This window comes from Xiphias gladius, chromosome 20 (assembly GCF_016859285.1).
Source record: "Xiphias gladius isolate SHS-SW01 ecotype Sanya breed wild chromosome 20, ASM1685928v1, whole genome shotgun sequence".
Classification (NCBI taxonomy): Eukaryota; Metazoa; Chordata; class Actinopteri; order Istiophoriformes; family Xiphiidae; genus Xiphias; species Xiphias gladius.
In genome coordinates, this window is record NC_053419.1 from 4,805,939 (window position 1) to 4,826,728 (window position 20,790).

Sequence of the window (20,790 nt, forward strand, 5' to 3'; positions counted from 1 at the left end):
GCGGAAGCAGTACATTTTTTTGAGTGGTAAAATACTTAATTAGAAGAAACATGTACTGCATTAAATGTTAAGTGAAAGTGAAAATGTATAAATAGTAAAACAACTCAGGGGGTCCTAAATTATTGACGTACATCCATGTATGTCCTGTGCATGTATCCATCTACATGCACAGACATTTGAATAAATTGCTCTGTGAAATGTATGGCATTTTAAAGTCGTATTTTCTGTACTACTTTGCTCTGAAATGTTGAGTCAAAGTATTAAGTGCAACAAACGGAAATACTAAAGTACCTAAAATTGTACTTTCTTATACTGAATAGACTGGTACAGTGTTTAAGAAACCGTAATCATGTATCTCCAACTTCTGCTCTTTACTAAAACAAATGAGCCATTTCTCTGTGCGCGAGCCATAGGGACCGGCAAAGCCGTTTAGGCGCTCCCGCACTGAGGTGTGGGCTAACGTTCACAGCCGGACTGCCTAGCTAGCAGCTAAAGAGCATTTTGGTTTACCTAGCTCCACGTTCGTGTGGCTTTACCGAAACGGAAGCGGTAGCACGCTACTATCCCTCTTTGCTACGGTAATGCGCTCTTTCGTGGGCCAGCGCGATGATAAAGTCAAACGGTGTTAACCTTGACAGGTTTTTGGAGGAGTTTGCTAGACTAGAACAGGTAAGCTAGCTAGCTAATGGATGGCTAATTAAGGGTTTTTGTGCCATTTGATTTTATTTCCTGTTTTTCAGTTTGCGCCACTTTATTGGATTAAAAAGTATGAGGAGGAGAAACATAAATTAACTAGTTCTTCACAGGGGAGTGATAACCTCAGTCATAATCTGACAGTTTCAAAGACGATAACGTACTTTTAACGTTACCCTACTTAACGTTACTAACGTTACTTTTTTCCTTCTGCTATTTTTCTCTATATTAAATTGTGCGATATTTCTCTAGTCTCCCATCTCAGTATTTGTCCGCTAGTTTCTATTTTGCGATATAACGCCAGATACAGTAGATAGATAGACAGTGAATTTATGGTATTGCAGCAGCCAAGTCAGATGAAACAGAAGACCGAAACAAAATACAGCAATTAGCCACAAAATGGTAACTGGAATACAATGAAAACCTGTCAATAGACACTGAATTAAAACTGGTATGTAATGAACGTGCCCCACAATAGTAGTGCTGAGTAATATACCGTTTAGTTACACTGTTAGTACATTAGTAACTGTACCCATATGCCTCTTTGCGGGGCCATTGTGGAATAAAGAAAAGGTCTGCGCTTGAAGTCTAGATTATTTCTACTGGCCTGTACTTTTATCCGACAGAAAATTACAGAGCTTCACGGCAAAAACAACTTGTTGGAGATCATGCTGGAAGATGCCAATAGACTCATTAAATTCTATCTGACCAAGGAGAAAAGTCTGATTGAAGGTGAGTTTTTGTCTTTGGATTTAGAAGCTGGAGGTTCACACATGACTTTTTGTTTGTTTGCCAAGGCTCAAGAGCCTCGTGGTGCCTGATTTGGTGTTTGTTTGTCTCCCTCTGCTGGTGATTTTGCAAAAGGCAGGTCTGACTGTTCGCTCGAAGCGGAGATCGTATTTCTAGCACAACTTCGCCTACTTCCAAGGTGCATGGAGAAGGGAGAAAGTTCTCTTTGGTTTATCACTTCAGGAAATCAACTCCTAAATTTGTTAAAATTTACAGATGGGCTGATATAGTATTAGGTCATCTAACTTCTACTACATTGTCATGCAAATCAACATCATAGCAACGTCATAGCAATGGTGACATGATACTGTGTCTGATGGTTGAATATTATTTGCACAGACAGATTTGTCACTGATTTGAATGGAAAATACTGGAGGGGTTAGTTTTAGTTTCAGACAGCATTAAGAAAGTTTCAAATCGGAGAAAAATGAAGCAATACATTAAAAAACGCATTTCAGTGGTTGCATAAACCTTATGTCCCTAATTGATTTGCTTTATACGGGAACTTCTACACTTGTATGTCACCTAAAAATAATCAAACCATCCATGAGAACTTGCTAATTCTATTCCATCTAATCTATCAACCTGTGGCAGAGAGAGACAGCCTTCTCGTCACAGTGACCAGACTGCAGCAGACTGTGCAGGAGCAGTGCGACCACAGAGGTAACTTTAATGACCAGTCGAACACATATATTTAAGAACGGTAAGAAAATCCCTGGGAATTTAAAATACTCACAATAGTCTTTGTCGGGAAGAAAGAATATGTTTGGAGGGTTTCTTTAGCGCTCCCCACCGTGAAGCTAAAGTTACAGAAGAATTAGGTCTAGAATAAATAAGTAGTGTTCCGCTAATAGATGTAATGGTGTCGTCTTTAAGTGAACACTTAACAATACTACCAATAAATTAATACTCTAAAGTACCACTGTTACATACCGTAAATACTGTGTAAGGATTTTGAGGATTTTCATCACGTAAATATTCTAAGACTGTCAATGTTGCAGTGGAGAATGAGAGACTGAAGAATGATATGGCGGACCTGAAACGACAGAGCGAGAAAACAGCAGAGGTAAGGACTGAAGCAGGAGACAAATGTATCTTTATAACAGGCCGTTTTCATGGAAGACATTTTGACTTGTCATAGTAGGATAAACACAGGTGTTACTAATAACATTAAAAATGGCTCCCCTCTTGTCAAGAGTCCCAATAACTCATGAGAGTGTGACAGTGAGCCAGTATGCACAGTATCCATCATTGTCATGAAACTGAAGGAGCTAAATGGAATTTAGCCATCATTCATTCTATTATTTACGCCTCTGCTTTTCCTGCTGTGGCAAGTCAAAATGTCTCTCATGAAAAAGCATGTTGGATCAAAGAGACTGATTATAGCAGCGAATCAAGAGTTTTATTTGAAGGTTGTGCGTTTTCTATTTCCATAGCTGCTCTGGGGACAAGGTAAAGTCATCTATATGGCATGATAGAAATGTTAATTATGTTCTGAGAAATGCATCTAGGGCAGACTTTATACAAGAGCATAATTGGGGATCACTTCTGTTTGATTTATTTACTGTATTATTTATTACTTTATTATTTATTTTATACATTTATTTTTGTGATTTGTGGTTAGAGTTGTAAAACATTATCTCAGTCTCAGCTCATAGTTTTCTGAGTTAGTGCTGTTAGAATACAGAAATTTAGGACACATGTCTTATTCTCAAATTCTGAAGGATTATAATCGAATATAATGAGTAATTTCCTTGGTTAATATAAATGTAATTGAATAAACAGAGCTGACATACTGTATATATTTGGTTTGTCAGGTTGAGAACAAAACAGTAGATGTAAGTGCTTTTTCCTGGTCTCAAATGTACAGCTACTAAATTATAATCCACTTTGAAATCAGAATGATCAGTTGACTCTCTCTATAAATATGCCTTCTTACCAATATTTTAAAGCATTTTAGTGACTTTCAAAACCTTTTAACTAGGTAGCAGTGCTAAATGTTTGGCCAGCTCTGGCATCAGTCAGTGATGTGGTGTGAGGCCTGCGTGTTGTTGACAGGACGGTGAGGCTGAGGTTCAGCGGCTGCTCAGTGAAATGAAAACAGAAGCAGAGAGACACAAGAGGGAGCTAGAGGCTATGAGACAGCAGTGCAGGGGAGAGGTGGAGCAGGCTCACAGGGAGGGTTTCAACCAGCGTAAGACCACGCAAATCACACACTTCACTCACACAGTGGTCCAGTTCCAGTCTCCCAACTTCTATTTGAAGTAAAAACACAAACAACTACACATGCATAGTACTTGTTAACAACATGTGCGATTGTAATTAAAAGGAAAACTTTGTCGCCTTGCCATGTTCGGTTTATTTCTTGTTTTTCTATGGAGCACAATTCAACCATTAATTCGGATTCATTTTTTCAGTGAAACATTATTGAAGTGACATTGTTAGTTTCTTAACAATAATTCGGCAGAAACAGAATAAGCCAAAAATAGAGAAAAATAAAACAAGTATGTTGAAGATGAATCTGCATTTTGCTGGTGCCTCTGGTTGCTTTATTTCCTGACAGTGGAAGCAAAAGATGCTGAAGTAAAGAGGCTCCTGGAGAAAAAGGATCTGGATCTGGAGGAGATGAAGAAGAGGCTGAAGGATCAGGAGAGGGAGAGGCAGAGCGAGCTCCTTAATTTACAAATGGAGGTAAATGGAAAGCTACATTTTACTTCTAACAGTGATGCTGTCATTTACCACCAATATGAATGCAATTAACTCAGGACACATTAACAGGTGTTTGTGATTATTATATTTTACATGATTCGAAAATACAAATTTATGTGGAAAACACTTAAATGTTTGTTTTGATAGAACACAAAGAGTTCCCTTTTTGCGTTAAAAATCTTGCAGTATTTCACGGAATAATTAATTCTTTATTACATAAGAATTACATAGCACAAGAGTTTCTGAGAGTTTATAAAGATTAACAAGTAAAATACAGTCTGTAAGTGGTTATTTTCTCTTCATGATTCATAATTTGCCAGATAATCTGCAGGACTGAAGGGTCACATCTAGTTTCATATATGGAAAACATGACACAAACCACAGCAGCCTTACGTATTTTCAGAAATGCTCTGTGAAATTAGCAGAAGACTTGAGGAATGCTTTCAAGATGAACCCAACTCTACTTCGATCCCGGGCAGTTTGAGTTTTACGAAGTTTATCGTTTTGCTCTGTATGTTTTGGCAGTTTGGTGCAAAGTTAGCCAGAGTTCAGAGCACAGCTCAGTGGAGTCAGCAGCAGCAACATGGCTCCAACCTTCTTCCTCAGAGCGTCTTCAAGAGGGTGAGCAGCCCACACAGACCCCTTCATGTCCTCCCTCTCTCTTTCATTATAGAACTTTATTAACAAATACAAAGCAAATTGAAGTGGTAACCAATCTGTAAATCAGAGTCTTGTTGGGAAGAAACATATTTCATAAGTGTCTGTTTGTGCAGGAGTGATGATAAAATCTTGAGTGTAAGTGATGTTACTGCTGTTTGATCCTGCAAGATCATTTGGGTTTATAAGTTTGTGTCCTGTGAGTGCGTACTCCATATGAGTCTAAATAAAAGAGAAGTTGCTCTTTTTCTTCTCTTATAATCATTGTGAATTGAATAACAAAGACATCACCTTTAGATCTTGGAAATAACAATGTCTACTTTTTATCTACTTTTTTTGTGATATTTTAGAAACTAAACGATTTCAGAAATCATAACAATAATGAAAAACCATTTTTATTACAGTCCTAAAAGACATTTGAACATTTAGCAATTACGAAATACAAAGCACATCACACTCAATTAGTCCAAGTTCAATCAGTCACGGGAATCACTGAATAAAATATTTAATATGAGGGATTGGTATTTCCCTGTCACTGTCTGTGCTGTTTTGTTCTGCGAGATGTTTCTCAGAGTGTGTGTGTGTGTGTGTGTGTGTGTGTGTGTGTGTGTGTGTGTGTGTGTGTGTGTGTGTGTGTGTGTGTGTGTGTGTGTGTGTGTGTGTGTTCTCAGAAGCTGCAGTTTTTCCAGGAGGAGAAGAACAGGGAGATTGCGGCTCTGCGTCATACAATCAAAGAGCTGGAAGAGAACCAGCGTGCCAGCGGCACGAACGACAACCGCCTGAAGAGGAGAAAGATCTAGTTTGTTTACCAGATAACAATGCTAACAAGCTGCTGACCTGTGAGCTCCGCAGGTGCATGAAGCTCCTGATATCCAGGGGCCAGAAGGAACTAAAGTGTTTTGAAAAGTCTAGATTTGTGTTTCAGAGTTGTTGACTTATTTTACAGATCATTTATTCTAACTCTACTGCTTCTTATGCACTGTCATACCTGGCTAGGTTTGCGGTTGCATGCAGTGACCAGTGCGCAGAGAGTACATTTAAACACGAGCTGTATTCCTGTCTAAGGCTTTAATCCAATCGGATGCCTGTGTGTGTGGGGGGGGTGTTGACATCACATTCCTTGCAGTGTGAAACTTGTGTTCTACTAATCTTGACATTTTGTAAAAGTAGATCTCTTGAAGTCTGACTCCTGTAGTTTGTGTTTTCATATTTTTTATGTTTAGGAAAGCAGAGGTCTGCAATGATCTGCTTCTCTCAGTAGCATAAAACTTGTCCACCTGATTGATAAAAGAATTTATTTGCACACACTGCTGTCAGTGAAACATGCATAGTAATGTAGTCATCCTGGAAATCAGTACTCCTGCTTTATTGATTTGAGCTCAATACTATGATCCATTTCTCTGATTGATTATACAGCATTTAGGGTATGTTGGCAGTTATTTTTACATACATCATACACACACACCAGAACCCAACTTTTTGATTTTTGATTTTGGAGGCCTGTGTTTATATTTGAGAATTTAAATTTTTTATTGGAGCAATACTGAGTTGATATTCCCATTTTACCATTCCATTATAATAGTTTGACATGTTAGGAATTACGCTTACTGGCTCTGTTTCCAGACTTACATGAGTAGGTTGATAACACTCTCATGTCTGTATGCTGAATATCAAGCTATTGCCAGCAGTTGGATAGCTTAGCTTAACATAAAAACAGGAAACAGGTGGAAACAGCTAGCCTGGCTCTGATCAAAGGCAACAAAATGCACCTACCTGCACCGCTTAAGCTCACTAATTAAGTTATTGTATCCTGTTTAATATTTACAAAAACAGAACATAAAAACAAAACATTGTGGTTTTGCTTGGGGGGGGGGGTTATGTCCCGGACTATTTCTTGCTTTGTGCAGTCACTTCCTAGAGTCTGTCTTAGTATATGTTTCAACAAATTACAAAAACCAACACTTTTGAAAAGTATTCCTTAAATTTGGTTATTAAAGAATGTAGAGCTGAAGCAGTGGGTTGATTAGTCAGAAATCGACATTCATAGCGATACAGATCTGTATGTGATAAGCTGAAATTGTCCGTAAGTATCAGTCGTGTATTGATCAGGCTGCAAGACACAAACGACATTTGCATTACGTAAAAGAAAATAGATTAAGTTGTGCCCTGGTAAATGTCTCGATGTCTTTTGATTGTAGTGACTCCCTGCTGTCCCTCCACTGCTGCTCACAGGGACACACACCTGAATGAAGAGGCTCTGTCTGGTGAAGCGTTGACCTCATGCTTTGTAATCTCTTTATCTGTTCTGCTCAGCCAGTGTCTAAGGGGGACAGAGAGCTAATCTCTATGGGAACATTGGGTAATACCGTTGCATAACATTTCATCTTCACAATAGCCAGGAGATCAACCTTTGCTGCATAACACACGTGTGTTCTCCTAAACCTGCAACCCAATGCATTCTGATCACATATTCTGTAGATACAAATACATGTAAACATCTGTTGCATGTTTTTGGTGTCATTTTTGCCACCATGGACTGATGTTAACATATTAAGGGATTGGGACAGACCTAAACGGAAACAGGATCAGAGTTCATGACACCGCCTTCATCGTTCATCCCTCATTGAGGAGGAGAGGGTGAAGACAGGGAGAGGTGAGCAGTGAGGGGTGTGGCCAGGGGAGCACATACTGGCTGTCCACTCGGCTGATGGCTCAAGCATGTGTCCCCTCCCCTCCTGTGTTGCTGGCCATCAGTGTACAGTAGTCTGTTAGAGAGGAAAGAGACGGATGGCAGTGTTCTGCTCAGTGGGATCACACTTTTTGAGATGATTTGGCACAAACTGAGTCCGGCTTCATTTTTCCTGGGTCCAATTGGGCTAAAAAGAAGCACTTTGTCGTTTTTCTTAGTTTTTTTGCTTGCAATGGACTCCATGGCTGTGTTTTGATGCAGAGCACCAATTTGGAAACTTGGTAAGAATCTTGTTTTCTACCTTCTAAAAATTTGTACTTAATACATTGATATAGTCTTAAATCTTCAGTGGTATGGCTTCAGTGAAGCACTGGAGGAGTATTATGTCAGGAAATAGCAGGAAAATTAGGCTTCAAGTGGTAAATAGGGAAAAATCTAGATAGAATATTTAGGGCTTCATGGAGCAAATCACTCGCTTATACGTTAATATTTGCCGCGATTGGTTCCTCAATAAGTCCTGGTACATTAAGTTAATGAGTTAGGCCCATTTTGCAGCTGCTTTTGACATCTGATCTCACAAGCAAACCCTTGTGGGGAAATTTTAACATCTTTATTATCTGAGTTGACTGTGAAGTATTTCCAGTTTAGCTGGTTTTAGTTTACTATAATTTTACAAAATGACGATGCACTGTCATGTGGCAGTTTTGTCTACTAACTACTGTCTGTACAAACCATGAGCAGATAATAACGCATTCCCATTATTATGTTCTTGAAGATGAACTTATCTCCAGCCTCCTACAGAGATGCCAGGAGGCCAGTACCAGGTGACAGACACCAGGCTCCACCACAGCCTCTACAGCCTGACGGACAGCTCTGACGCCGGCCCTGAGGATGAGGAGGCCGAGGCCCCGCATCGCCTCACCCCCCTGCAGAAGCTCACCAATGACATGTGCAAGGACGAGAAGATCATCAAGGAGCTGATCATAGGCCGCAGGGTGGGCTTCTACAAGGTCCGTGGTGAGATCGGATACGGAACCTTCTCCAGGGTCAAACTGGCTTTCCACGCCCTTACCAAAGGTAGATGTATATGCTATCTGACTGTACAAGGAAAGTAAACTTATCAAAACCAAGAAGCACCGATGACCATCTGTCCCTCACACCTTAGGAGTCCCATTTCAACCTTTTTGCCTGTGACCCTTTCCGTCATGATTATGCAATCACATAAAAATGCAGGGTATCCCAGTTTAAAACTTTGCTCTGTAAAATGACAGCTTGAGGATAGCTTAAGAAAAGGAATTAGCAGCAGAGGGTGGCCATACAATGTTGAACTATTTATTAATTACAAATATTTTTTCAAGTAAGTAGTTTAGTCTGTAAAATATCCAAGTAATGTAGAGCTGCAACTAACCACTATGTTCATTATGAGTTGATCTGTCGTTAAAGGCTAAAAAATTCCCAACATCAGGAGACAGTTTTTGCTTGAATTGTTGACATTGGATTATAACTGATTAAGCAAATAATAGCTGCAGCACTGAAATAATGAAAGAGATGCTGAAAGTGATGTCTTCTTATTTGACTTATTTTTACTGACTAACAATCCAAAAACCCAGTAGTATTCAGTTTACAGTAATGTGAAAGAGTTTTAAAATCCTCAAATTTAAAAAACTTGAACCATTGTAAGTATGTAAATTACTTACAATCAATTCCAAAAACTGCCATTGATTCATTTTCTGATCATCATTTCAGCTTAAGTCCTTATATGTTGTTTCTGTTCCATGTTCAGCTTCTGGTCCTGCATAGCATCCTCCTCTGTAGTAGAGTTATTTTACCACAACCCACTGTTGACCACCAGACTGCTGTTTAATGTTTCTGTGTCCCTTCATCCTTCCCCCTCTAAGACAAAGTGGCCCTGAAGATCCTGGATAAGACGAGGCTGGACGTTCAGGCCCAGCGTCTGCTCTCCAGGGAGATCAGCAGCATGGAGTCCCTGCAGCACCCCAATGTGGTCCGTCTGTACGAGGTGATGGAGAGACCGAGCCGCCTCTACCTAGTGCTGGAGTACGCCGGAGGAGGAGACCTCCACAACAGGATCTGCAACGAGGGAAAATTTTGTGACAGCTCCAGCAAGATCACCTTCGCCCAGATCCTCTCTGCCATCAAATATATGGTTAGTGATTAGATTTTGTTTTTTTTTTTTTCCGCCATGCAGTTATATTTATTTACCCTAAATGGTTGTGTTGTAATCAAACAATTCTAAATCACAACTGCTTTTAAAGAATTACGGTTTTTATCATATTTATCCAAAATCAAGGACTGAAGAAAATATCTTGAAAATTTTGTTTTCTTATGACAGTTAGTTTTGATAATTCAATTATTTCTATCAGTGAATCTGCTAATTACTTTTGATTCATTGTTTCATCTTGTCTATGACATGAAAAAACTGTGGAAAAAAAGGCCACATTTTTCAGGGCTCAAAATAATTAGTATTGTTTCAAAATAATTCATTTAGAACAAACTGTAATATACAACCATTGAGAGTTCAGTTTGATTTTATCTTTAGACATTAGTTTAAATCCAAGAAAAACAAAAACTAGTGTGAATTACTTTTTTGATAATGAAACCTATGATATTAGGGCAGAGATACTGACATGTACCTTTGCTACCATGCTTAAAAAGATTGGTGTATTATCCTTATTAGGTGAACTGATGATGATATTAGAGGGTTGTTCTCACTAGCAAGAAGTTAGTTTATTTACAGCAGACAGAATCGGCAGATATTATCAATTTATATAGCAGGCTCATTGCTGCAGAGATCACAGGAACTCTGTCCATGCACAGTGGACAATATGAGAAGTGAAAACAGAGACAAAACTCTTATATTACAGTCTATTTTATACTAAAAACAAAGCCCACAGATAATCTACAATCTCAGATCTGTTCAATATTTAGAATTTTCAAACCAAATGTCTGTTTTGCTCTGCAGCATAACATCAACATCATCCACCGGGACCTGAAGGCGGAGAACGTTCTGTTCACCTGCAGCGGCTGTGTGAAGGTGGCTGACTTTGGATTCAGTACGCGGGTTTCAAACCGCAGCGACGCCCTCGACACCTTCTGCGGCTCTCCGCCCTACGCTGCCCCGGAGCTCTTCAGGGACGACTGCTACTTGGGGCCCCCAGTGGATGTGTGGGCCATGGGGGTCCTGCTTTTCTTCATGGTGACCGGCACCATGCCGTTCCGTGCCGAAACCATGGGCAAGCTGCGCCGCTGTATCATCGAAGGCGCCTACACCGTCCCCCCCTGGGTGCCCGGCCCCTGCCAGAAGCTTATCAAGGGCAGCTTGAAGCCAGTCCTGCGCTACGCCGTCGACCAGATGATGGGCTGCGATTGGCTCTTACCTGTGGAGTTTCCCTGGTCGTTGTTGCCTCCTGAACCAGCGAATCCTCTGCAGAGCCTGCTGGACTCAGAGAGCGGGGACCTTGAAGAGGCGGAGGACGTCAGGAACTCCCTGGAGGAGCTCGGCTTTACCATGGAACACCTACGGAACAATCACCCCAAAGACAGCCGCAGCCCTGTCACCGGGGTCTATCGAATCCTGCTGCATCGAGTTCAGAAGAACAGGGGCTGCGACTGTCTCCCTGTGGTCCGAGGGATGGTGAGGGACCCCAAGAGAGAGGGGCTCCGAGCCTACAGGGGCCTCAGACACACCTCCAAGCTCTGTGTGCTTTCATAACACACTGTTGGAGAAGCTTCAGCGCATTTTTTTTTCACAGACTTCTTTTATACCAACACGGAACCAGTGGCAGTAGTGATTTTTTTTATTTTACATTTTACATTGTGCACGGGACAGTTTAGTTTTACTGTCAAATACTTTTTCACAAGTTGTACTAGCTTTTGATTCATTTGTTTTATTCCTTCAAATGCAACGTTTTGGGATAGCCTACCCCACTGTATATGTGAAAGTGCCTGATGAAGTGAAACAAAAGTAATAATTGTGAAAGCATCTGTATAAATTGTTGCCCCTTGCAGAAACAATGAATTTAGATTCATTTGTAAAACTTGCAATAACTACTGCAGCAAGGCAGTATATTCTCTGGCTGCTAATCTGTTCCTTATGTTTTTCTGGTTAAGTGATTAATCATTCGGTCCAGTGATTCCAAGCCTTTTTTGGCTTGTGATCCCTTAAAATAAAGCAATGCTGCTTAAAACCTTTCAGCCTAGGTTATGGCCTTAGTGTCTTAGTGTGGACATGAGTTGTCAGCCGGTCAACCAAAGACTGATTATCCTTCTCAGGCCTGAAGGGGTGAAAGAAGAAAAAGCAAAACTTATTCTGAAACGTATTAACCAAATTATGTGTAAATATTTTTTTTCTTTCTTATCCCTTTAATCTTCTTGGGGCCCAGTGGGGGGGCCCACTGGTTTATTATGTAAGATGTTAGCAAAATAATGAGAAATGCCCTTTAAATGTTCCCAGAGCCAAACAATCCTAAAAACAATTAGTTTATTGTGATGTTTTTTTTTTTTTTAAACCAAAACATTAGTTATTTATTATTTTCTCTAATGCATTAACTCCTTCTATGCAAAATATAATATTTGTGCACATGATTTTGGCCTTTCCTTTCGAGTTTAGGAAATATACTTGTTACAAATGTTTCTTATAGGGAAAAGAAAAAGCCTACACCCTCTTAAACCAGTTCTGTCCCTTGAAAAGACTCTTGTTATTCATGAAAAGATAAATAAAGTGGTGAAAACCTAATGCGTAACGCAGATTTCATTGCTGAGATTCGGAGCAGGTGGCGGCAGCTGCTGCTGCTGCCGCTGCTGCGGCGCCTAAACAGAGCTGATCTCGCGTCTTTGTGGCCTGTTTACCAAAGTTTCACTAAGTGCCTGCGACTAAATAGCAGCCCAGACAGCAGCTGGCAGGACACCAGATGATACTCAGGACCCCCCTCTCGTCTCCACAACCGGCCCAAACCAGTCAGACCCAACCCGACTGCCCCCTCCGGCAGGGGAACCTGACTAACCCCCGGCTCCTCCCAGCCCTGCCCTGCCCGACCCCCACCTGCAGGAAGCGGCAGATGGCGCGGCGTGGCTGCAGAGACATCTGCAGGCCAGACAATAGGCGCTCTGTGCGGACTGCTAGAGCTGACAGGGCCCGGAGCAAGGCTATTGTGCGCCGCGCCATACACATGCAGATGAGGTCTGCGCGGGGAGGGACCGGAGAGTTGTTGTTTTTTTTTTTTTTTAACTGGGACAACAGTAGGCAGATGACAGGCCTTAGCGCCTTCCATGCAAATTTCGCTGAGTCCAAAACTTTTGTTTAGTTTCCTACCCCCCCCCCCCCCGACCCCCCAACCCTCCTTCATCCAAACACACAATACACACAACTCAAGCACAAGAGAGAGTGCAAAAATAAAACAAGAAAGATATGATCGTTTGCCTTTTATTAAACATTTTCACTTACAATTTCGAATATGAAACTCTTAGAGATATGATTAAGTTTGTTTCCAACATTGCTCCAACAGGATCAGAATATCTTAAATCAAATCTTCATTTTTTAGACATTTTCTGTCTTCATTACATAATGAAGTGTTTATAATTCCTACAAATTCTCATTTTTTTACACATTAACTTAATCGAGTCATTTTCTAAAGTGAAACCTTTAGAGAAAAGACATTCAAGCTTGTTTTTTGTTTTTTTGTTTTTTTGTTTTAGAATATTATTTTTGTCATGGTTAAATTTCTAAAGTGAAACCTTTAGAGAATTAAGACAATTCTGGAAAGTGGGAAACATTTCCGCTGATTGCAACTGTTGTCATGTTGCTCAGCAAAGAGGACATCTTTAAAAAGTCCCTTTTTAAGAAGGCCTCTTTCTCAGCACCGCTTCTTCTCCTGCTGCGCGTGCTTCAACGTGCGACTTTCGCTCTGTGGGACCACAGGACGCAGAAGTCGCTTCTCCTTCCTCTCCAAACCTCATCCGCACAAAGAATGAGGGTCGATGTGTCGCTCTCGTGGCATGCCCGACCTCGTTCACATAAAGAATGAGAGTCATCTTGGCATGGACGGGACAAGAGGCGACGGTTCACGGGGGCCCTCCTCGGGCCGGCGCCGCGCTGCCTGGACGGGAATCCTCCTCAGGAGTATCCAGGGATGAGCAGAAACAGGGTCATCCCGTTCATCAGGATGAGTATTTCCAGTTGAGAAGCTTCACAGCATCCGAGCAAGAGAGGAGCCGAGTCCCAGATCAGCGCTCGGGGAGGCTGATCTCAGGAACCCAGTCGTTCAGACGCCGGCTCTCCTCACAGAACAGGTGCAGCTTCTCCAGAGCAGGGTCCTCCCAAGACCCCTCAGCTGGGTTCTGTACAAACAGGGGGGCAAAAGAGGTTTTAGTCACGTGTATCTTTGAAAACAGCATCACCTATAGACATCTGAAAGAGTGAAAGAAAAGAACAGAGTCGCGTCAACTGAGCCCCACATACCGTGATGAGGACGCAGTGGGCGTCTTCCAGCTGCTCCGCCTTGGCACCAGCAATCTCAGCCAGACGCTGCATGTCGCTCACTCTGACGATGCTGATGTCGTTGTCGAAGCAGAAGGACTGGATGAGGGTGAAGTGGATCTGGAGGGCGATGTCACACTCGAACTCCTCATCCATGGCCAGGACGCAGAAGGACACGCTGTCCGGGTCGCTGTGGAGAAGGCATAAGGGAAAAAAAGCCCATGAGATTCCGTCCAAAACATCACACAAACTGTCTGAATTGACTGACGAAAATAACTTTTATTGTCTTAAGCAGAGTCTCATACTTACAGATTCATAACCTTTGCGCACTCGTAGACACCGACGGTGAGGGAGTCGTTGTCTTTTGCGGACACCAGGACCTCCTCAAGGGCTTTGCCGGCGCACTGAGCACGCTCGCTGGGTTTCTGGATCAGAACCTCCTCGAGAGTCATGGTGAAGATGGCGAAGATATTCCGAAAAAAAGGCGAGAGCTTCAGAGAGTTCGGTCGGAGAGTAAATCCGAAGGGGAGCAGAGTGCCTTCAAACCCGCAACCGCCCTGCTTTATACTCTCCAGCTCGTGCGGGGCAGTGAAAGCGCTGCGCCCTGATTGGCTGGAGCTGAATGGTGTATTGGTATGATAATGCCATTGTCACACTCCGGCTCGTGGCAGATTGATGGGGGTCATCGAGCCACGCACGCTCCCCCTCGGAGCGCTGCAGCCTGGCCCGACACTAAAAATAGCTTCTCGAGAAAAAAAAAGAAGTTTGATCACTTTGAAGCACTTTCCCTGCAAACGAACGAAAACACAGCAGGCGATTCCACTCGCAGGCCTGCAGGCTGCGTTTCCCCGTGCATTTGCAAGAACTCTAAAATGGCTCAGACGCGTCTTCTTGTTCTTTTTGGAGACGCAGGAATTATCTAGAAATCATTTTAAGCCCAATACGCCACTTGTCAAATTTTAAAAATCATTATCCCAAATATGAACTCCGGTGACAGAAAAACAACAAAGTCTCAATAATGTTTCTTGCATTTTCAGCAACAACATTGGAGAAAGTGTGAAGGGCCCCTCCGCCCCCGCCCGCTCTCCCCCGAGCAGCAGAGAGAAAGGGCAGGTGGATGATGCCATCTGTGGACTAGAGGCTGGCCATAAAACGGCCCCATTGTGCGCACAGAAGCCCCCTATTATCACGGTCCCCCATACAAATGCAAATGAACAGCGCGTGCCAGAACGCTGTGCGTGCTGCGCAATCTGCACTGCTGGCCCATGCGGACCACGTGGCCATCAGCTGTCCAGAAAATCCTTGCTTGGTTTTTATTTATTTACTCTGGGGAGTTCAGGGGCCACGCGGAATGAATTCTGTAGGAAAACTTCTGAAGTTTATTGCGCTTTTGTTTGGTACTTGGTGCATAAATCCACCAAATGTTTTCATCTGGGATTTAATTTAAACCAATTTCTGGAAACTCTCGCTTTTACGCGCGACAAAACTTTTACGCACGGTTGTATTTGGTCTGTCCCACTGACAGAGCAGTTTCTCCCCAACAGCTCGTGCTTATTTGGGTAATTCAAAACACATTTTGCATCAGCTCAGGTCTCCTGCCGCTGCTGCGTAAATAGTGGAGGGGGGCTGGAGACACAGGTTGGCGGTGATTGATTCAGCGCTATTGTTCGGTGGAGGGCAGAGAGGCAGATGGAGAACTGTCGCTATGAGGGACAACCCCCCCCCCCCCTTTCTCTCCTAAACCCAGGTCAACTCCGACCCCAGGGCGCGCCGATCTTTTGTCAGCAAGTCTCCACATTCGCCGGGCTGTTGTCTGAGTTTTGATTAAATTTGAATGCCTAAGAGGAGAGCTTACGGTCTAAACTTCCACCATGAAAAACGTTATCTCCAAAGTATGCCAGACGTGTAAAGGCAGATCCAAATCACCCCCAGTTTGCGCTGTAAACACGTGCAAGAATGCACGACAGTGTGTTTTGCTACACAACAAATCGCTTATCTGTACATTATTGCAGCAACAAAATCATTTGTTTTGCGGTTTCTGTGCTGCAAACTCAGCGAGGCATCAGCGGGCCGACGGGGCTCACATTTGGGGCCAACGTTTGGTTTGGATCCAGCTGATAGAGACTCAAACACTGAGCTATTTAAGGAAGGATCAGCTTGCATGGCCACAGGGCAGGCGCGTGCAAATCGATACCTATTGTCGCTGGAGCACATCTGCCAGACGGAGGCCTCCCCGGCGGCGCGCGACAGGTGTTGGTGGTCAGAGCTCTTTTCTGGTGACCTGCGCCGACAAGGCGAAGCCCTAAACCTCTTTGTAGGGATGGAAGTCTCTAAAGCTGGAGGATAAGTCAAAGTTGTTTGGATATTTTGCTTTGAGTGTGTGCTAATATGACTCGGGGTTAAGGAAAATAGAGGGATGTTTAGCAGAAACAGAAAAGGCGCAACAATTGTCGTTTATTTTTTTTTTTCATTGATCAAATAAGTGATTCTGAGCAATAAACGACAAACTTCTATAAAGGTGGGTGTGATTTTGCTGCAGTTCCGCGTTCGGATGTTGTTTAACCCGAGACCTAAAAATCCTACTTGCAGCGCAATGAAGAACGGCGGCCATCACGCCCAGCAGGTGCTCCCTGACTTCCTTTGTCCACCCTCCCTTCACCTTCCCCTCGGGGACAGATGGTATCTCTCGGTCGCTATGGAGAATGATGCAGACTGAGAGATAAAGCATGCAGGCATCTCCAGATGCCACGCGCCTCAAGTGAGGACCGGCTTTGAGCATGCAAAGCAGCGGCGCGTGCCACTGCCCAGCGTGCTCTGGCAGTGAAATTGGTCTATGTTTTTAAAAGTCTGTCAGACTCCCAGTACAATTAAAATGGTGGATATCTAAACGTAGGAAGTCTTAAAACAGCTATAATCTACAGCTTGTCAGTGTTTTATCAGTAACCACTGTATCTTACAAACTTTATCATACAGTTTTTATTTTTATTTCTCTTACAGCACAAGATCCTGCCAATAAGGCCTCTGCAAAAATCTGAAGGTGCTTTTGCAAGTTTTAATCTTCTTAACTTCAAACATAATACAGTATCCGCTACATGTTCAAATGTAGGCACAGTTTTAAATTTCATGGTTTCAATTGCAGTATAGGGACATTCAGAGGTAAAATATTGATTTTAAATAAACTCCAAAAAAAGAGGGAGACAAAAAAAAGAGAATGTCAAAACCAAATTTGTGCAGGTTTAAGGAAGCAAAGGTCTGCATGAGACTTAATTTCACAAACTTTAATCTTAAATTGGGTACAGTCAGAGAACAATATTTTTTTTTCTGAATTCAGACTTTTGTTTTGAAAGTTTTACAGAAAAAAAAAACACAATGTAGTGAACAAGTTCTTTCTTTTGACATGAATACGTGCTGGCTGAAGTGGAACCCACCAGAAGCGTTACATTTTGTGTTATATTTTCTCTGCATATTCTTTTCACGTTTGATGATTTCAAGAGTCAGAGTTCACGAAGCGTTTCCCTACCACTGCAGTCAGCCATTGGCTTCCATTCGTTTCTGCACAACATGACAATCCGCAGACTCTTGAAACCTGCTTGAGGTGTGTTCAGTCACAGCGAACATCAAGTCTGTATTTGCTTCTTTTTTTTTATTAGTAGGTGCAGAGTGATTTGAAAAGTCTGCTCTGTATAACCTCATAGCAATAGTTTCAATTTCGACCACAATGAACACAGACATGATGCTCACTGTGATTGATTGCAAACCTAAAGCAAGTTTCAAGTCTGATTTTCACATTTGGACAGAAATGAATGGAAGCCAAGGGCTAACTGCACTGGTAGGGAAATACATCTTAAACTCTGAATCTTGAATCTTGAAATATGACACACTATGGAAGGACAGTAACAAAACAGAGAATGTAGCCCTTCTTGAAGGTTTCACGTCAGCTTGATAGTACTGCTCCAGGGTGCCAATGCTTCTCATTCATTTTCTGAGCAGTCTGAAAAACAATAACATTCTCGTGAACCTTGTTTGAGTTTTGGGAGAAGCTACTGATCGATATTGATCTTTGTTTTTATTAATAGTTACTCATCATTGAATAGTAACAGTTCAAGTGCAGACTTATTTGTAAAGTTGGAACAATAATGTAAGTTGACAAAAATGATCGCAGATGTTCACAGTGATGGACTACACTACTCAAGCAATTTTCGAGAGTCTATTAACAGATTTTCATACCATGTGGAAATGAGTGAAAATCAATAACTGCTTGGAATGTTATAAAGTTACATTAAAAACCTACAGCACAGTGACATGGTTTGCATAATATTCAGCTGTGATGTCAAATCCTGTAGATGTTCACATGCAAACGCCATTGTATGGTCCTCTGTCAGTTTGAATGGGAGTTATTGGCTGCTTCTATTTCATCCAAAACTTTGAGGACTTTGACGACAGCAGTCTGGTCTTCCTGTGTGGTTTCTTTATTCATGTAAGCTGAAAGAATCATTTAAAGGTCAGAGAGCTTCTACATCTGATCCTTCCAACCAAAGCTGCCCCCAACTTTCTAAGACTTTCTATAGGCACGTGTCCCCGAGGGTGGGGTGGGGGCTGCAGGCCTGTTGTTATCATTGTGCCCCAAACAGCCAATCAGGGAGTGAGCGTGTGCCGGCTCTGCAGTATAAATGCAGGCAGATTCTAGGAAGCAGCGCAAACGCCCTTCTCTGGACTCTTTGACCACATCAGCTGAATTCTGAGATACAACGTAAGCATGCAGTCTCCTGGAAAATCTCTGAGGGAAGCTCTGCTCTGTGCCCAGAGCGAGGACAGACTCACTGTTGGAGTCTACGAGAGTGCTAAAATTATGACTGAGTAAGTACACTAAACATGACTTAAATATGACTTCGGCATATTCCCTGATGACGCAACTTGATCAATATCTAAGAGATGTGGCTAACAGGAGGTGTCTCTTCTTTGTCCACAGCGACCCGGACAGCGTGTCCTTCTGCGTCCTGGCCATGGATGAGGAGTTCGAGTGTGACATCGCCCTCCAGATCCACTTCACCCTCATCCAGTCCTTCTGCTTCGACAACGACATCAGCATCGTCAGGGTGAGCGACATGCAGCGTCTGGCTGAGATTGCTGGTGCCAAGGCGGAGCAGCTGGAAGACGCCCACTGCGTCCTCATCACGGTATGTGGGGCTCAGTTGACGCGACTCTGTTCTTTTCTTTCACTCTTTCAGATGTCTATAGGTGAGGCTGTTTTCAAAGATACACGTGACTAAAACCTCTTTTGCCCTCCTGTTTGTACAGAACCCAGCTGAGGGGTCTTGGGAGGACCCTGCTCTGGAGAAGCTGCACCTGTTCTGTGAGGAGAGCCGGCGTCTGAACGACTGGGTTCCTGAGATCAGCCTCCCGGCGCTGATCTGGGACTCGGCTCCTCTCTTGCTCGGATGCTGTGAAGCTTCTCAACTGGAAATACCCATCCTGATGAACAGGATGACCCTGTTTCTGCTCATCCCTGGATACTCCTGAGGAGGATTCCCGTCCAGGCAGCGCGGGCGCCGCCCGAGGAGGGCCCCGTGAACCGTCGCCTCTTGTCCCGTCCATGCCAAGATGACTCTCATTCTTTATGTGAACGAGGTCGGGCATGCCACGAGAGCGACACATCGACCCTCATTCTTTGTGCGGATGAGGTTTGGAGAGGAAGGAGAAGCAACTTCTGCGTCCTGTGGTCCCACAGAGCGAAAGTCGCACGTTGAAGCACGCCAAAGCAGGAGAAGAAGCGGTGCTGAGAAAGAGGCCTTCTTAAAAAGGGACTTTTTAAAGATGTCCTCTTTGCTGAGCAACATGACAACAGTTGCAATCAGCGGAAATGTTTCCCACTTTCCAGAATTGTCCTAATTCTCTAAAGGTTTCACTTTAGAAATTTAACCATGACAAAAATGATATTCTTAAAAAAGAATTGGAAAAAAATATCTAAAGGTTTCACTTTAGATATTTCACTTTGAGAGAAAAAATACAAAAAGTGTTTAAATGAAAAAAAAAAAAAAGAATTGTGTGAACCTAAGCTTGAATCTTGAAAATTGAAAAAAAAAAAAAACTAAAACAGAAAATATAGGACTCCCTGAAGATTTCACCCTAGCTTTATTTTTTTTCTTTGTCGAATGAAATAACTTGTTCACTGAATGTCTGATTTTTTTGTATGATGAAAGCCTAAAAATAAAAGAATTGAATCCAGTGTTGCTTTCTGACTGGCCTTTGACCTTTTAATCTTAGATTACAGTGCCATACGGACCTTTTCTTTGGAAAAACCTGCTCCTGTCTGGTTTGACTTTTTGACTTTCGGGGCTCTTTCTGGGGCTTTCTGTAAAAGTTTCCGTTTCAAATCGTAGTCTGGACAAATTCAACTGATCTGCAACTCCAAACAACAGCAAAAATGTCATGTCTTTATAAATCTTTATATATCACACATACTGTATATTCAGCTCTGGAGAGGTTTGTGATTTGGAAAACTCCTCCCTACATATAAATGCGAGATAGTGAAACAAAACCAGTAAAGTGCCTTTCACCAGAAATGGTTGGAGTTGGGGCTTGTGTTGATCAACTGTTTTGTTATTGAGACGGATATTAGCTCAAGGCTATACGACAGATGACCAACAGTCATCTCTACTCTGAAACCAACGTGTTTCGCCTTGTGACTTTCATCAGGGTTTCTCCATCATCCATCATTTCCCCTCATCGATGCACCTCCGAAGTTGGGGAAGTTGTG

General features: G+C 42.5%; 4 protein-coding genes across 5 annotated transcripts; 3 read left to right on the forward strand and 1 right to left on the reverse strand.

Annotated features, from left to right (window-relative positions):
• Nucleotides 1-418: 418 nt before the first annotated feature.
• LOC120806488 (coiled-coil domain-containing protein 152-like) lies at nt 419-6,597 on the forward strand. 2 transcript variants are annotated; one of them, XM_040157714.1, is made up of 8 exons: nt 419-669; nt 1,320-1,425; nt 2,077-2,145; nt 2,484-2,548; nt 3,541-3,676; nt 4,046-4,173; nt 4,717-4,812; nt 5,520-6,597. In XM_040157714.1, exons 1-8 carry the CDS (start codon nt 607-609, stop codon nt 5,646-5,648), a joined length of 792 nt encoding a protein of 263 aa, XP_040013648.1. In that variant the 5' UTR covers nt 419-606; the 3' UTR covers nt 5,649-6,597. The 2 variants fall into 2 exon arrangements, with proteins under 2 accessions (XP_040013648.1, XP_040013649.1); XM_040157715.1 differs by having other exon boundaries at nt 419-578.
• Nucleotides 6,598-7,398: 801 nt separating this feature from the next.
• nim1kb (NIM1 serine/threonine protein kinase) lies at nt 7,399-12,028 on the forward strand. Its single transcript, XM_040157681.1, has 4 exons — nt 7,399-7,818; nt 8,313-8,614; nt 9,436-9,704; nt 10,521-12,028. The coding sequence occupies exons 2-4, from the start codon at nt 8,341-8,343 to the stop codon at nt 11,268-11,270; spliced, it is 1,293 nt and encodes a 430-aa protein (XP_040013615.1). The 5' UTR covers nt 7,399-7,818; nt 8,313-8,340; the 3' UTR covers nt 11,271-12,028.
• A 959-nt stretch (nt 12,029-12,987) lies between these two features.
• gadd45gb.1 (growth arrest and DNA-damage-inducible, gamma b, tandem duplicate 1) lies at nt 12,988-14,762 on the reverse strand. Its single transcript, XM_040158302.1, has 3 exons — nt 14,343-14,762; nt 14,016-14,223; nt 12,988-13,894 (listed from the first exon to the last, which is right to left on the reverse strand). The coding sequence occupies exons 1-3, from the start codon at nt 14,483-14,485 to the stop codon at nt 13,781-13,783; spliced, it is 465 nt and encodes a 154-aa protein (XP_040014236.1). The 5' UTR covers nt 14,486-14,762; the 3' UTR covers nt 12,988-13,780.
• Nucleotides 14,763-17,886: 3,124 nt separating this feature from the next.
• LOC120806666 (growth arrest and DNA damage-inducible protein GADD45 gamma-like) lies at nt 17,887-19,553 on the forward strand. Its single transcript, XM_040158034.1, has 3 exons — nt 17,887-18,890; nt 19,003-19,210; nt 19,332-19,553. The coding sequence occupies exons 1-3, from the start codon at nt 18,790-18,792 to the stop codon at nt 19,551-19,553; spliced, it is 531 nt and encodes a 176-aa protein (XP_040013968.1). The 5' UTR covers nt 17,887-18,789.
• The last annotated feature ends 1,237 nt before the right edge of the window (nt 19,554-20,790 follow it).

Coding starts and splice junctions, on each gene's coding strand:
- LOC120806488 (XM_040157714.1), top strand. CDS start 607: ATGATAAAGTCAAACGGTGTTAACCTTGACAGGTTTTTGGAGGAGTTT. Junction 2,146..2,483: donor GGAGCAGTGCGACCACAGAG/GTAACTTTAATG, acceptor TCAATGTTGCAG/TGGAGAATGAGAGACTGAAG. Junction 2,549..3,540: donor AGAGCGAGAAAACAGCAGAG/GTAAGGACTGAA, acceptor TGTTGTTGACAG/GACGGTGAGGCTGAGGTTCA.
- nim1kb (XM_040157681.1), top strand. CDS start 8,341: ATGCCAGGAGGCCAGTACCAGGTGACAGACACCAGGCTCCACCACAGC. Junction 8,615..9,435: donor TTTCCACGCCCTTACCAAAG/GTAGATGTATAT, acceptor TCCCCCTCTAAG/ACAAAGTGGCCCTGAAGATC. Junction 9,705..10,520: donor TCTCTGCCATCAAATATATG/GTTAGTGATTAG, acceptor TTTGCTCTGCAG/CATAACATCAACATCATCCA.
- gadd45gb.1 (XM_040158302.1), bottom strand. CDS start 14,485: ATGACTCTCGAGGAGGTTCTGATCCAGAAACCCAGCGAGCGTGCTCAG. Junction 14,224..14,342: donor TGCGCAAAGGTTATGAATCT/GTAAGTATGAGA, acceptor CCTTCTCCACAG/CGACCCGGACAGCGTGTCCT. Junction 13,895..14,015: donor CCCACTGCGTCCTCATCACG/GTATGTGGGGCT, acceptor CTGTTTGTACAG/AACCCAGCTGAGGGGTCTTG.
- LOC120806666 (XM_040158034.1), top strand. CDS start 18,790: ATGCAGTCTCCTGGAAAATCTCTGAGGGAAGCTCTGCTCTGTGCCCAG. Junction 18,891..19,002: donor AGTGCTAAAATTATGACTGA/GTAAGTACACTA, acceptor CTTTGTCCACAG/CGACCCGGACAGCGTGTCCT. Junction 19,211..19,331: donor CCCACTGCGTCCTCATCACG/GTATGTGGGGCT, acceptor CTGTTTGTACAG/AACCCAGCTGAGGGGTCTTG.